This window comes from Arachis hypogaea, chromosome 11, assembly GCF_003086295.3.
Source record: "Arachis hypogaea cultivar Tifrunner chromosome 11, arahy.Tifrunner.gnm2.J5K5, whole genome shotgun sequence".
NCBI classification, from domain to species: domain Eukaryota; kingdom Viridiplantae; phylum Streptophyta; class Magnoliopsida; order Fabales; family Fabaceae; genus Arachis; species Arachis hypogaea.
Window position 1 is genome coordinate 130,215,662 of NC_092046.1, and position 16,179 is coordinate 130,231,840.

The 16,179-nt window shown below is 37.1% G+C and overlaps 2 protein-coding genes across 4 annotated transcripts in view; one reads left to right on the forward strand and one right to left on the reverse strand.

Moving 5' to 3' along the window:
- The first annotated feature begins 236 nt into the window (after window positions 1–236).
- LOC112722617 (large ribosomal subunit protein mL43) lies at window positions 237–4,669 on the forward strand. 3 transcript variants are annotated; one of them, XM_072207286.1, is made up of 5 exons: window positions 304–661; window positions 2,343–3,239; window positions 3,624–3,789; window positions 3,995–4,101; window positions 4,218–4,669. In XM_072207286.1, exons 3-5 carry the CDS (start codon window positions 3,710–3,712, stop codon window positions 4,388–4,390), a joined length of 360 nt encoding a protein of 119 aa, XP_072063387.1. In that variant the 5' UTR covers window positions 304–661; window positions 2,343–3,239; window positions 3,624–3,709; the 3' UTR covers window positions 4,391–4,669. The 3 variants fall into 3 exon arrangements, with proteins under 3 accessions (XP_025629497.1, XP_072063388.1, XP_072063387.1); XM_025773712.3 differs by lacking the exon at window positions 2,343–3,239 and having other exon boundaries at window positions 237–661; XM_072207287.1 differs by lacking the exon at window positions 2,343–3,239 and having other exon boundaries at window positions 262–661; window positions 3,489–3,789.
- A 967-nt stretch (window positions 4,670–5,636) lies between these two features.
- LOC112721802 (DEAD-box ATP-dependent RNA helicase 17-like) overlaps window positions 5,637–16,179 on the reverse strand; it is a 28,372-nt gene continuing 17,829 nt past the window's right edge. Inside the window, exons 2-11 of the mRNA XM_072206112.1 lie at window positions 11,180–11,299; window positions 10,936–11,008; window positions 10,710–10,828; window positions 9,924–10,067; window positions 9,548–9,656; window positions 9,057–9,409; window positions 8,882–8,955; window positions 8,196–8,500; window positions 7,367–7,613; window positions 5,637–6,355 (exon numbers count right to left, since the gene is read on the reverse strand). Coding sequence (XP_072062213.1) covers window positions 6,107–6,355; window positions 7,367–7,613; window positions 8,196–8,500; window positions 8,882–8,955; window positions 9,057–9,409; window positions 9,548–9,656; window positions 9,924–10,067; window positions 10,710–10,828; window positions 10,936–11,008; window positions 11,180–11,299 — 1,793 coding nt within the window. The 3' untranslated portion in view covers window positions 5,637–6,106. The remainder of the gene's footprint in view (window positions 6,356–7,366; window positions 7,614–8,195; window positions 8,501–8,881; window positions 8,956–9,056; window positions 9,410–9,547; window positions 9,657–9,923; window positions 10,068–10,709; window positions 10,829–10,935; window positions 11,009–11,179; window positions 11,300–16,179) is intronic.

Genomic DNA, 16,179 nt, shown 5'->3' on the forward strand with positions numbered 1-16,179 from the left:
TTTGGTCCATATTATTTTAGAATAGCTTGATATTCTTAAAATATTAGTAAAAATATGTATTTTAAATTTTTCACTATTTTTATTTTTTATTTACATAATACCAAATCAACCGGTTAAATTAGTGATCTACTGATTAAATCAATAATCCAATAATTTGACCGGTTCGATTATTGATTCAATTCTGACAACTATGATTTCCGTTATTAGAAACCGGTGAACCGATTGGATTAAAAATCGGACCGGTTCGTTGCAAAATTTTTTGCCCCTCTCCCCAATGAAATGGCACGTTTTTGGCTTTCTGAAGGGGAAAAAAAATGAAACCCTAAAAGCAACCCTCTCCCTGTTCGAGCAGCAGCAGCCCCCATCCCCCCTAACTCTCTCAGTCTCACTTAAGGAGTAGAGCCTCTGACTCTCACACTCCCAAAAAAGCACCGCCCACCGCCACCTCCACCGCTACCGCCGGGCTACTCTGCTTCGTCTCGTGACTCTCGCGTCGACCCCTGTGCATCTCCTTCCTGGCTCGTCGCCTCCTCTGCGTGACTGCGTCTCGCGTCGTCGTCATTGTCATCGTCGTCGCGTCCTCGTCCGGCGCGGCTCACCGTCGCTGCTGCCTTCCCCTTGCCCGTCTCTGCTTCGCCGTGCTTGGTCTCCCTCTTCTCAGGTATGTTTTTTAATTTTTTTTATTTATTCAGTTATTGACTTATTGCCTTATTGGGTTATAATTTGATTAACTGAGGAACTGTTTAATGATGTTGATTAACTGAATCTGTTGATTGATGCTTTTGTTTTTCTGATTAACTGAGGGACTTATGTAGGTTTAGTGGTTGATTGATGCTTTTGTTTTTCTGATTGTTAGTGTTTAGGGTTGATTTGTTGCTGTTTTTATATCATTATGGTGAATTGAGAGGCTGTTTTTATATTGTTATGTGAATTTATATTGTTGGATAGTGGATAGATTTTGTGAATTGAGCTGTTTTGTTTATATTGTTTTGGATAGTAGATAGATTCTGTTAATTTATATTGTTCTGCTCGTGTTTATTCTGTTGCATAATCTTTGATGGCTTGGTTTTGTTTGCAAGAGTTTAAACTAGGAAGTATTTGGCACTTCTCAGGTTCTAAGTTTTTCGTGTAAAGGTTCAAATTTTTGAAACTTTATTGCTTTCTTCTATCCTCTTTATCTGCAGCAGACGTCTTTGACAAATAATGATTTGGCAGAATTAGTTATTTTTAGAAATTGAGATGATTGTTGTTAAAATGTTAGTGACAAACTGACAATATGTATTTCAAATTTTAATTTTAAGTTTTTTACTATTTTATGTTTTTTTATTTACGTGAGACCGAGTCAACCGGTTCAACCCGTGATCCACCGATTGACCCAATGACCTAGTAACTTGACCGGTTTGATCACTAGTTCGGTTCTGACAACTACGCTCTTTTCTCTTCAGACTTAAAGACCACTACACCCACCTTTCTTCTTCAATTTCTCACTACTGGCCGCTGCCCCCCAAAACCCCCTCACCATCGCACTCCCCCTAAACTTTCTCACCGTCGCAGATTACCTTCCCAAAACAAATATTATCTCATAACCTAAAAGGAAGTCTGAGATGTATGGATATATTCATTTCATGTCAAAAAAACAGATGTTTTACTATGTTTCTTTTTTTTAATTAGAAACTAGAATTAATATTCTCAAAATTGGCATTCTATTTGTGTTTTTAGATCTCCAAAATCTCTCTATCTAATATCTCTTTTTTATATTGTATTCTATTAGAATAGTTCTAATATATATATATATATATAAGAAAATTTTGAAATATTCGAAATAGAATTAATATATTCATTCAATAATTTGAAATTTTTACATATTCAAAAATATTAATATATAATCAATATTACTATAAAATCATATCATATATAATAGAGAAATTATATAATTTCTAAGTTTTCATGTAAAAAAAAGTTTGAATTTCAATATCTATATCTTTTTTTATTTTTTTTATTTGTGCACCCAGTCCTTTATAATTCAAAGCCCTCTCTTGTGGCTTTTGTGGAAATATTATCCTTATCCTTGTCTTTGTTTGTCTTGGATTGGAACAAATTACTATAATTCTACCTTGTCTATGGATCAATCTACATATTTCACAAATTTTACGAACAAAGGCTCGTATTTTCATATTTATGATTCCTTCAACTTAATCTCGGATCCATTTTAATAGAAGAAAATAAGGTTTCCTTCAATTTTGAACTTCTATTCTAATCGTGCCCTCAAAACCAATAATATTGAAGTTAAATAAAAGTCTAATAAAAAATTTATACTTGCATTTTTTATTTCTGTGTGGTAGAAATATATATAGAGTATGTTGAACGGAGCATCGCGCAGTCGCCGTCTTCCCGCGTCAGTGAGGTCGCGCTGTCGCCATCTTCGTCACAGAAGTGAGAGTTCTCTCAACGCCATCTTTGTCGCAGCACTGCAGTAGGGAGGGTTCTCTCAACGCTGTCTTCGTCACAGCAGGGAGGGTCGCTGTCGCCATCTTTGTCGCAGCAGTGAGGGTCGCTGTCTTCGTCGTTCTTCATCGTCATCGTCAGCCTCCACCATTGGCTCCTCTTCCTTCCGTTAAGTCCGGCTTCTGTAGTTTTCATTTATGTTGAAGCATTTGTTAATTTTTATCCTTTGTGGATTTGCTGCTATCCTCTGTTCTGTGTGTTTTGATTCTGTTGTCAAAATGATTTCTGTGGTTTGCTATTATCAGTGCCTCTGTGGATTTGTTGTTATCGCTGTCTCTGTTCTGTGTGTTTTGATTCTGTTATCAATTTTTTTCAAATTTTTTTCGTTTTTAAAAACTCCACGGATATCTGCGGATACCCAGGTCCCCGGTTAATATGGGGTCTCCCTACCCGTCGTGGGGACAGGGATAGACTATGAAGCACGGACACTTCGTTGAGTTGTTGTGTCCGCGTGTTGGACACATTTCGGACACGACACTCACCGACACTCGTTCGACATGTGTGTCTGTTGTGTCCAACCGTGTCTTAATAAAAAATAAAAAATTCTTCTCCGGACACATTTGGACACACTTAAATACCATCATGTGTCAGCGTGTCCAATCTTATTCTTAATTCGTCCCCGCCCCCATGGAGACCCGTTGCCATTCGTATTCTCCTCAGTCCAGTCTCCTCTGCCTCTTCTCCGGCCATCTTCTTTGCCGTCGCTGTCTCCGTTGCCTTCCCGTGTTCCCGAGGTAGGTCCTCTACTCCTCTTTGTGTTGTGGGTGCTGAGTTGTTGGATTTTTTAATTTATTTGCTATGTTCATGTTGCTCGTGTTATAATTTGAGATTTTGGCACAATGATATGTTACTACTTACTTTTAGCTAGAAATGCTACTAAATAATTGTTGCCTGAATAATTGTTGCTGTGTTGGTTGTTCTTGTTGTTGGGTTTCTTGTGGTTGGTTATTAGAATTAGATTTAATTACGATTTTCTTTCTCAGTTATGGACAATATTAATAATCAAGAAGCACATGTGTATAGCAAGGCATCTTGTAATAATTTGGTTGATATTTCTCCGGATTCCAATATTGATAGTCAATCACAAGCTTCCTCTAAGTTGGCTATTTCCTTTCCAGAATATTCATCCCTCGTGCAGAGAGAGACGCACACTAGGACTAAGCTCTTATAATCTCGTAGCTGTGTTCATTCCAGTCTTTGTGGGATGGCTCTGAGAGGAGTATGGCAACTTCAGAAGCTCATTGTTAGCTATTGCAATTGGGGCGGAAGCAGTAGAGGTATAAGGTACCCTCCATTTCATCCTCCTTCTCGCTATACTGCATTTACTAACATGATGCTTTCTTTCGTCGTTCCTAATCCAAAATCCCTGATTCCTATCACTTTATAACTGTTAGGTTACAGACTACTTGTGCTGCATCTTATTCTTCTTTTTCTTCTCATATTTTACTTTGTGTTGATGATCCGATTCTTTTATTTTAAATAATAATAGGGCTTTTATGGAGTCGGAATTGCCTGTGTTTAAGGAGAAGAATCCTCAATTAGAGGTTGTTACTGAACTCATTCGTGGTCAGCATCCACATTTGAAGGCCTTTTACAGTAAGATTTCTTCTTTGTTAATTAATTAACAAAAGTTGGATTGTACAACTCACTCGGGGGATCTTTTCTTGGCTAATTACTAAAAGTTGAATGAGTGATTGTGATGGGAATTACAGAGAACAAAAACGAGCGAGTTATATGCGTGAAGAACATGGATCCAGAAGATGTACTTCACCATGCAACGAGGCTAAGGAATGCATTGGGAAGAAAGGTGATCAAACTGAGGACAAGGCATGTAACCAAGCGCCCTAGTGTGCAAGGTACATGGACAACTGCTCTTCGATTTTAAGAATAATAACAAGTCCAGAGTGTAGTGTTCCAAACTTGTTCTTTTCTTTCTGATGAATTTACCAATATTGTGTAAACCATATTTGAGTATAAGTTCTCATGCTGTTTGTGGCACAATTTTTATTTCCTTCTTCCTTGTTTGCTGCCTCATGATGAAGAGCAAAGTCATGTTCATAGTTAATAGTGGCAATAGCTCGCGTTATAGATACAGATACTGTTCGAGCTGCTATCTTTTTTTCTTCTTCTTTATCTAAGAATAAGATAGGATTAATGATCAAAATAGCCTCTGAAAGATAACTATCAATTTGGTTATCGAAGAAATTGGTCAGATATAACAGTCAGTCTATGCAAAGACCAATACGGTGTATCATTTTTTAGGGTTCAATTTGAGGTGCTTGATCTTTCCGTGAGAATCAAGACAATGCATGTGTGATTTTTGAGGGATTATTTTAACTATTAACCATCCAAATGATATGAATTTAGCGTTATGTGTCATCATGGAAGAAAAATGTCATAGGTGCAATAATTTAATTATGTTTAGTGTCCTGTTTACAATTGAATACGAGATTGTTTCAAAGCATTGGTGAAAATATGCTACACTAAAGATCTTAGACGATGCAGAGAAATCTCTGTTAATACTAGTAGTGTGTTGTAAACGTATTAGGAAAAAGAACAAGAAATGATTAAAGGAAACGTTTTAAAAACTGAAGCAACATCTATGCTTATTTACTAAACATCTATGCTTATTTACTCCTAAACCACTCAAATTGAACTCATTATTTGTCAATTAAGTATTAGTAGGAAAATTAGGCTAACTCATGTATTATTGTAGGTGATACTAAGTTAGATTCTGTTGTAAAATACTAAAATGAGAACCAGTCGTTGGGTGGAAAAAAATTGATGAATGTTTGGTAAATATTTTTTTTTAACATATCTGTCACAGTAAAAATTTCAATACTATTATTGGCATTCATCTTTATTACTTACTTGAAGGAACTCATGGAATATTATTGCAGATGACCCTGAATCCGCTATGGCGCTATGTGAACTGATTTTATAGTCTTGTATGGATTCAATGAATATAGTATTCCACAGTTAAATTTAACATAAAAAATTAACATTTAAAAACCAATATAACGTTTGATTTTAATACAGAAGTAAAATTGACCCACCAATGATTACTAATGTAAATGTTTTTGTTAATTATTCGAATCAAATTTAACGGTAAGATAACATTAAATCCGTTTGAAACATTTTGAAATTGAAATAGAACGTTTGAAACATTAGATTTCGACCTCAACATTAGAGACCAAAATAGTATTTAATCCTGTATATTATACATTTCCAGAAAGCAGTTTGTAGCCCACATGATCAATCTCATTCTTGTTGAGTTCTTGGAATTTATGAGTTGAATTACATAATTACCGTATATTATATAGTCCAAGTTAAATGATACACAACGGAAGTACCAAGCATCAAGCATATAAAGCTTTGTTTAGCTCATGTTGACAACAGAACAGTGCCCCAATGGAGGAAGGACTCCTTACGATACTTTATCTCGGATCACTTGGTGTCAGCTTTGGATCGAATCGTATGGCTTTAGGGGATAATGATCCAGATCCGCGTGACACAGTATGTCGGTATCCATCCATAGTTGTCATTTTCATTATCATTTGCTTCATCAAAATCGCATCATCAGCCATTGTCATGGTTTGCATTAAGTCACTCTAGCAACTTTTCTCTTTTTCGATAGCCCACTTTTCTTCTCAAATCTCTTTCTCTTCTTATTTTGCTTTTGGAAGGATTGTCCAACTAAGGACGGTTGTTGTTTCAACGCAAAGCTTTTGGCCACGTGCCCCAAGTGAAGTTTCTTGATCATAAATATTCTTTTCAGCTCACCACGATGTGCTGTGTAAGCACGGACCCAAGAGCAAAATCCCTTCCTAGCAAGTTCATCCATCTTGGGCTGAAAAAATGACAACGCAACAATTAGCTTATGATACACAAAAACTAAGATCCCTATATAGAATCGTATTCGTAGACAAAAATTGTCAATGAAATCATGAGGAATAAGGATGATTGCGCTTCGGAAATCATCATCCCTCTTCGTTATTAGATGTAACATGATTTCAAACTAATGTAATGGCTCAATTTCGAGAGAAATAGTATTTGTATACTTGACAAGTTGACATATCAAGAGTACAACTCTATTGATGTTTATTGTTACAAGTCATAAGATCAACCTGCAAGTCTAATTTAACCTCTGTCAAGACATTAGATGTATAACGAGGCACAGTGAATGATCAAACATCCTACCTAGAGCAGCTCACCTCACATGAACAACTAAGATGCAGCACAAAGGTCCTTTTTGGTGGCATTCAGCACAAATGATGATCAAAGGGAAACAAGGCCATTGCAGAGATTTGGGAGGAGACATAAATATGGGAAAATATATGAAGAGTGGTTTATAGTTACCGTTATCTAAGTCTAATCGTTTTGGAGTAGGTTGGATCTTTCTCCAGAATCTGCCACCATAAACAATGACTCAACAGCAGCAGGGATCATCCAATCCCACCACTTCAAAAGTTCCCTTATCAATTCCACCAAACCAAGTTGGTGGCTGTGATTAGGATTGAAGAGCCTAGCAGAAATCATAGAACATTATGAGTTGACATGTGATTTTGACAACCATGATCCATTTCCCTGTCAGACCCTCCATTTCCTTTCACTCAAACCTATCTGGCATTAATTTAGATTGTTAGCGGTTCATAAGTCCTCTGGCAACTCCAAATGTTTCATTGTTGTAAAAGCTCTAAGCCAAACAACGATAATGGCTCTAGAGTTAAATTTGGGCACATTTTTCCAAATCAAAATAGGATTAACATGTTAAAATATAGGTTTCTCATGTATCATTCAGTTAGATGGAAATGGAGTATCTATATTAAACCAGAATTTAGAAAGACCAGCAGTGTATCACCTTGGAAATGATGAATGATTCAAGTGCCTTCTGGAGACAAAGGACCCAAGGATGCAAGTCGATGAAAACAGACTTCTTTACGTGTTTGTTCTGTCCGTGTAATGTAAAATTATCCAACACTTTGAGAAGAGGATACTCCGCTAGTGAAACACCATGTTTCTCCAAGTCCTGTAAATAATCTATTTCAACTAGTTGCAGAAATAACAAGGACTCTCCCCTTTCACCCAGACGAGCAGTTCTACCAACTCTGCATCATGAATTCATCAAGGATCAGAAATCATAGTCTTAACATCACGCTTTAAGACTTTAACATTACATAAAAGACAGCACGGGAGGATCCTTTTGAATCTAGAAGAAGAGATATCCATGAAACAAATTCCACTTCCTGATAGATATTACATCATGTATGTTTTTCATTTTCAAAGTGGGTCCTTTTAGGCTATTTATTGCAGCAAATTTGGATACAATGATATGACTATCATTTAGTTATTCATAATATTAATTGATTTTAAAATCCCTCATGGAATGGATAAGACATTCTTAAGATGCTAAAGTGGCATAGCTGTTAGCCCCTGAATATTTACGAGTGACAAAGATCTCCATTAACAGCATTGATCTAACTAATTGAAGCTTGGAGATCACTTGTTTTATAAATAAAAGATCAAATAAAATAAAGTTATACAATCGATATAAAATGGTCGGGGGAGGTTTGTTTGGACTGTAATTAGCATAAAAAACTAGAATTAAAATCAGAAAGAAAAATGCCTTCCACATAACCACCCCTAAAAATATGGGAAAATAAGCCAAAACAAAAAATAGGTATACATACCTGTGCACATATTCAGTAGCTTCCCCAGGAGAATCATACTGTATGATGCATCGAACCGTTGGAAAATCCAGGCCTCTAGCAGAAACATCAGTGGACAAAAGCAAAGCAGATTTCTCAGTTTTAAAAGCCTGAAAAGTAGATCTCCGGTCTTCATGTTCCATATTACCATGCAATCGAAAAGTTTGGCATCCAAGAAACATTTGTATGACCCTTTCTTTTGTTTGAGGATCAGTCGAGAAGTGGAACTCACTTAGTAGCGAATGGTGAAAGTCTACCGTATCACATGTCGAAAAGAATACCACAACCTGTAAAATCACTAGGTCAATTATGTGAATCTTAAAGCATAATATTTGAATAACAGCATGTTCAATTGGCAAGGGAAAAATAAAGTTAAGGATCGATGCATGCCATATCTAAGTTCCAGTCGCATAAATAAAAAATAATGCCTTCCATTTGTCAACTGTTTTCAAGGGATATCGACAAGCTTTTGTTGTCCCCATCCACATAATTCTTCATAAGTACACCAGAAATATTAAATTGTTCACGGTCATGTCAATATTTGCCAATGATAAGAAATACAGCTACTAAAAGCAAGAGAGAATGCGGAGAGTTAAAAATCTTCTAACTCCAACAACCTACATATAATATAGATAAGGAAAGTATCTTTAGAGAAAGTGACGCCTAACCTTTTGTGAAGTGTCTCTTTCAAAAAGATGCTTTAGAATTGAAAGAAGAACAACAAGCCGAGAACCACAAGGCACTGCTTAGCAAAATTGTATTCCAATTAGGTACTCAGCATCTTGAGAATATTAACCGTAAAATGCAGTGAAGGAAAGATAAAAAAAACTAATTATCACATACTTTTCACGTATCTCTGAATTAACTGTGTGGGGATTTTATAATCTATAACTGTTGGCATTTTACTGGAATACTTGACTTCGTCATCTTCATCAGACTCTGAAAGATCAATGCTTTCAATTGTTGATACTGGTTTTCTTGTTTTACCCTCAAGACCAATCATCACTGGATTGTGTAAACTTATTTTAGCAAGATGGTTCACTTTCTCATTAAAGGTGGCAGAAAAAAGCAAATTCTGCCTTTGAAATTCAGAGTTTCTTGGAACTGTACTCTCCTTGTAATCATTTGCTGCTTTTCTTGAACCCAAAAGATCTAGTATTTCCTGTATATCTTGTCCAAATCCTAATTCCAAAATCCTGCAGAAAACCATACATCCAGCTAACCCTTAAAAAAATACTTGGCAAAAAAAAAAAAAAACTATATGCAGAATCATTATCACATTTTCTATGCCAACACATGATAATTTCTATAGCATCAATAGATGCAAGCCATACCTATCAGCTTCATCAAAAGTTATCCAGCGCAATTTTGTGTACAAGAATGATGGTGTATTCTTCAAATGATCTAAAAGGCGCCCAGGTATTGCTATAAGAATTGATATGCCTAAAATAATAACCACAGGTTACAAATTTGACCAAGTACAGTGAATGTCCAACCTTGTTCCTCTGACAAGCTAAAGCATATTTTAAATAATGTTATCATGAAACAGCTTTATTTCATAATGTTGTTGCTATCAGTTTGAAAATTCCATTGCATGAACAAAAGAAAAAGATTAAAAAGGGACAAAACCTTAAATATGAAAAGATAATAGGAATGCTGTTCTTTTTTTCCCTATTAAAAATGTTATTGATAAATATACTTGATTTCTACCTTTGCGTAGCCTAGCTTTCTCCTTTGATCTATTTTCACCACCCATAACATACCCGGGAACAATCCAATGGAATCGATGCAATAGCTTTTGAAGAATTTCATAAACCTGCAGACATAGCTCACGCGTCGGTACAAGAACCAACGCTATTTCCAATAAATCAATTAAATCTGTAACTGATTCAGACTAAATTAAAGAAAGAAATGCAATACTATTTTGTGTTAAAAAGGGAAAAACAAACGGTCAGTACAATATTCCCATAAAAAAAATTAACACAAATCTTTCAGATGATGCATTATCATTAAACTTCACATATGTGCTCCTCAATAGAAGTAACAAACAATACATTATTGGGGAGGAAGGAGGGGGTGGGGGGGGGGGGGGGGGGCAAAAACTCTATATTCAGTGAAGTATCAAAAACTTACGAGCAAGATATATATCACGAAGAATATTATTGAGACAGAGAGAAGAATATTTACAAGATGGAGGGTAAGAGATCCTCCATATAAGAGCAAAAACAATCCAAAGGAGAGCTATCGATGTAGTGTAGCTTTAAAATCTCTCAACATGTCTGGGAGGGAAAGACTTATATTTTGAGCTTTATACAAAATAGATGCTAGAAGGTCTAATCTTATCCCATAAAACTTGCTTGTCTGAATTTAAGGTGCAACAATTGTGCTCCAACCAAAAGAGAAACTTTCTATGTTCACCTTTTCTCATTTGAAAGCATTATTTCAACTTTCAAGCTATAGCAGTATACTCAAATCCAGGGCAATATGACATGATACACAGTAACAAGCATGCATAATTGTTATCTGTCTGTGACAAATAAATGGAGAAAAATTGATGAATAAGTGGAGCTAAGTAGGCAACTGTCTTCCCTGTGCCTGTGGCAGCATTAATAAGTCTAAAATTTTATCATTAAGGAACCCAGAAATAAGAAGATATAGCATGTGCTAAAGAAAAGAAGATGAAGGAAGATTTCTAAATCCAGAGAGAAGGAAAAAATGATACGCATGACGGCCAGCGAGAATAACAGGAATGGCTTGAGCTTGCACCAGAGTTGGAACCTCGAATCCCAATTTTTCTATCAACAAAAAACATATAAACTCTTTTCCCATTTGGAACAAAAAAAATGGGGAAATTGTAGGTTACTCTTAAGCTCAATTCTAACCAGGCATGCTTCTGTGACACTAGGAATGAAAATTTATGAAAGAAATAAAAATCAAAGAAAGCGGGAGAGCAAGAGAGGAAATACCACGCAGTTCATCACATAAGGAAGGGTGAAGGCCAAGGCTAGAGAAAGAGCAAGAAGCAAAAATGCTGTCATTTCCTATGGTTGCATTGCTGGCAGCACTGCCAACATCTTTCTTCCATTCTTCTTATTTTCCATCACTTTCTTGCTGCCTCTTTCGCTCTTCTTCATCCCCATTTTTTTTCTTTCAAATTCTCAAGGTTCAGAAAACCGGACCGGTCATCGAACCACTCTAGTTACTGGTTCACTAATTCATTGGTTCAACCGGTTCAACTGGAAAAAACATTTCATAATAAACACCCGATTCTATAAAAATTCAATGAATAAAGCAACTGGTTCTAAACACTATTTCTACTGCATTGTTTTACTTCAAAAGGGGATCATAAACAACTAGTTCTATGAATAAACAAACTACAATGATATACAATGCCAAAAATAGGCCAATGATAAAATATAAAGGGTTTCTCTCTTCAATTCTATGTTCAAGCTTGTAGCATACCAGAATCAATAGAATAATACCATTAACATAGTCTTCCTTCTTAATTCTTATATACCTCAAAGAATTTCCTACAAAATGAAAATTGAACACAACACACAGTGGTGCACGAAATTGTGATCCTTAACAACGGCGCCAAAAACTTGGTGCTCGAAACGTAATTCATACACTTTGTCACAACTTCGTACAACTAACCAGCAAGTGCACTGGGTCATCCAAGTAATAAACCTTACGTGAGTAAGGGTCGATCCCACGGAGATTGTCGGCTTGAAGCAAGCTATGGTCACCTTGTAAATCTCAGTCAGGCGGATTCAAATGGTTATAGAGTTTTAATAATTAAAAGATAAATAAAACGTAAAATGGGATAGAGATACTTATGTAAGTCATTGGTGAGAATTTCAGATAAGCGTATAGAGATGCTTTCGTTCCTCCTGAACCTCTGCTTTCCTGCTGTCTTCATCCAATCATTCCCACTCCTTTCTATGGCAAGCTTTGTGTAGGGCATCACCGTTGTCAATGGCTACTTCCCATCCTCTCAGTGAAAATGGTCCAAGATGCGCTGTCACCGCACGGCTATTCATCTGTTGGTTCTCGATCATACTGGAATAGGATTCAATAATCCTTTTGCGTCTGTCACTACGCCCAGCACTCGCGAGTTTGAAGCTCGTCACAGCCACCCCTTCCCGGATCCTACTCAGAATACCACAGACAAGGTTTAGACTTTCCGGACCTCAAGAATGGCCGCCAATAGTTCTAGCCTATACCACGAAGACTCTGATCTCACGATCAGAAGGCTAAGAGATACACATTCAAGCTTGTTTGCATGTAGAACGGAAGTGTTTGTCAGGCACGCATTCATAAGTGAGAATGATGATGAGCGTCACATAATCATCACATTCATCATGTTCTTGTGTGCGAATGGATATCTTAGAGAAGAAATAGGCTTGAATTGAATAGAAAAATAGTAGTACTTTGCATTAATTCATGAGGAACAACAGAGCTCCACACCTTAATCTATGATGTGTAGAAACTCTACCGTTGAAAATACATAAGAACAAGGTCCAGGCATGGCCGAATGGCCAGCCTCCCCAAATGGCATATGAATTCGAAAATAAGGGGAAAGACCCCTAGTACAATAGTAAAAAGTTCTACTTATACTAAACTAGTTACTAGGGTTACAGAAATGAGTAAATGATGCAGAAATCCACTTCCGGGCCCACTTGGTGTGTGCTTGGGATGAGCATTGAAGCTTTCACGTGTAGAGGTCTTCCTTGGAGTTAAACGCCAGTTTGTAACCTGTTTTTGGCGTTTAACTCTACTTTGCAACCTGTTTCTGGCGTTTAACTCCAGAATAGGGCAGAGAGCTGGCGTTGAACGCCAGTTTGCGTCGTCTAAACTCGGGCAAAGTATGGACTATTATATATTGCTGAAAATTCCTGGATGTCTACTTTCCAAAGCAATTGAGATCACACCTTTTGGACTTCTGTAGCTCCAGAAAATCCACTTTGAGTGCAGGGAGGTCAGAATCCAACAGCATCTGCAGTCCTTCTTCAGCCTCTGAATCAGATTTTTGCTCAAGTCCCTCAATTTCAGCCAGAAATTACCTGAAATCACAGAAAAACACACAAACTCATAGTAAAGTCCAGAAATGTGATTTTTATTTAAAAATTAATAAAAATATATTAAAAACTAATCAAATCATACTGAAAACTATGTAAAAATAATGCCAAAAAGTGTATAAATTATCCGCTTATCACAACACCGAACTTAAATTTTTGCTTGTCCCCAAGCAACTGAAAATCAAATAGGATAAAAAGAAGAGAATATACTATAAATTTCAAAATATCAATGAAACTTAGATCCAATCAGATGAGCGGGACTAGTAGCTTTTTGCCTCTTGAATAGTTTTGGGATCTCACTTTATCCCTTGAAGTTCAGAATGATTGGCATCTATAGGAACTTAGAATTCAGATAGTATTATTGATTCTCCTAGTTCAGTATGTTGATTCTTGAACACAGCTACTTTATGAGTCTTGGCCGTGGCCCTAAGCACTTTGTTTTCCAGTATTACCACTGGATACATAAATGCCACAGACACATAACTAGGTGAACCTTTTCAGATTGTGACTCAGCTTTGCTAAAGTCCCCAATTAGAGGTGTCCAGGGTTCTTAAGCACACTCTTCTTTTTGCTTTGGACCTCGACTTTAACCGCTCAGTCTCAAGTTTTCACTTGACACCTTCACGCCACAAGCACATGGTTAGGGACAGCTTGGTTTAGCCGCTTAGGCCAGGATTTTATTCTTTTAGGCCCTCCTATCCACTGATGCTCAAAGCCTTGGATCCTTTTTATTACCCTTGCCTTTTGGTTTTAAGGGCTATTGGCTTTTTGCTCTTGCCTTTTGGTTTAAAGAGCTTTTGGCTTTTTCTTTTTCTCTCTTTTATTTTCGCCATTTTTCTTTTCTCTTTTTTTCGCAAGCTCTTCTCTATTCACTACTTTTTCTTGCTTCAAGAATCAATTTTATGATTTTTCAGATTATCAAATAACATGTCTCCTTTTTCATCATTCTTCAAGAGCCAACATATTTAACATTCATAAACAACAATTTCAAAAGACATATGCACTGTTCAAGCATTCATTTAGAAAACAAAAAGTATTGTCACCACATCAAAATAATTAAACTAGTTTCAAGGATGACTTCGAAACCCTGTACTTCTTGTTCTTTTGTTTTTAGAACATTTTTCATTTAAGAGAGGTGATGGATTCATAGGACATTCATAACTTTAAGGCATAGACACTTAAATACTAATGATCATGTAATAAGACACAAACATAAACATAAAGCATAGTAAATGAAAAACAGGAAAATAAGAACAAGGAGATTAAGGAACGGGTCCACCTTAGTGAGGGTGACGTCTTCCTCTTCTTGAAGAACCAATGGTGCTCTTGAGCTCTTCTATGTCTCTTCCTTGTCTTTGTTGCTCCTCCCTCATAGCTCTTTGATCTTCTCTAATCTCATGGAGGATGATGGAGTGCTTTTGGTGCTCCATTCTTAGTTGTCCCATGTTAGAGCTTAATTCTCCTAGGGAAGTGTTGATTTGCTCCCAATAGTTTTGTGGAGGAAAGTGCATCCCCTGAGGCATCTCAGGGATTTCATGGTGAGGAATTTCCTCTTGCTCTTGTTGAGGTCCATGATCTCTTGTTTGCTCCATCCTTTTCTTAGTGATGGGCTTGTCCTCTTCAATGAAGATGTCTCTGGCCTTAGGTGCCATAAATGGTTATGAAAAAAAAGCAATGCTTTTACCACACCAAACTTAGAAGTTTTGCTCATCCTCGAGCAAAAGAAGAAAGAAGTGAGTAGAAGAAGAAGAAAATGGAGGAGATGGAGGTGTGTGAATGGTTCAGTCAAGGGGGTTTTAGGTGGTTATGATGTGTGAAAAGGAAGGAGTGATGGTTTGAATTTGAGTGGGTGGGTGTAGGTGGGTTGTATGATGGTTTTGGAGGAGTAATGGAGGTGATTGGTGGAGGTTATTTGTGGAAGAGAGTTATGAAAAGGTGTGAAGAGGAGAGAAGAAAAGGTGGGGATCCTGTGGGGTCCACAGATCCTGAGGGGTCAAGGACTTAGCATCCCTGCTCTATTTAGGCGTGCAAAAACGCCCTTAGAGTGCAATCCTGGCATTTAACGCCAGACTGCTGCTTGTTTCTGGCGTTAAACGCCAACTCCATGCTCTGTTCTGGCGTTAAACGCCAGTCTGGTGCTTGTTTCTGGCGTTTAACGCCAGATTGATGCTTCTTTCTGGCATTAAACGCAAGTTTGATGCTTCTTACTGGCGTTTAAACGCCAGTAAGTTCTTCCTCCAGGGTGAGCTGTTTTTAATGCTGTTTTTCATTCTGTTTTTGATTTTTCAGTAGTTTTTGTGACTCCACATGATTATCAACCTAAAAAAAACATAAAATAACAATAAAATAAAATAGATATAATTAAATAACATTGGGTTGCCTCCCAACAAGCGCTTCTTTAATGTCAATAGCTTGACAGTGAGCTCTCATGGAGCCTCACAGATGTTCGGAGCATTGTTGGAACCTCCCAACACCAAACTTAGAGTTTGAATGTGGGGGATTCAACACCAAACTTAGAGTTTGGTTGTGGCTTCCCAACACCAAACTTAGAGTTTGATTGTGGGGGCTTTGGTTGACTCTGCAGTGAGAGAAGCTTTTCATGCTTACTCTCCATGGTTATAGAAGGAGATCCTTAAGTTTTAAACACAAGGTTGTCCTCATTCAGTTGAAGGACCAATTCTCCTCTGTCCACATCAATCACAGCTCTTGCTGTGGCTAGGAAGGATCTTCCAAGGATGATGGATTCATCCTCATCCTTCCCAGTGTCTAGGATTATGAAATCAGCAGGGATGTAAAGGCCTTCAACCTTTACTAACACGTCCTCTACTTGTCCATAAGCCTGTTTTCTTGAGTTGTCTGCCATCTCTAATGAGATTCTGGCAGCTTGC

Excerpts from the sequence above, each read along its gene's own strand:
- LOC112722617 (XM_025773712.3), top strand. The coding sequence starts at position 3,710 with ATGGCTCTGAGAGGAGTATGGCAACTTCAGAAGCTCATTGTTAGCTAT. Across the intron at positions 3,790-3,994 it reads GGAAGCAGTAGAGGTATAAG|GGCTTTTATGGAGTCGGAAT; the intron begins GTACCCTCCATT and ends AAATAATAATAG. Across the intron at positions 4,102-4,217 it reads ACATTTGAAGGCCTTTTACA|AGAACAAAAACGAGCGAGTT; the intron begins GTAAGATTTCTT and ends TGGGAATTACAG.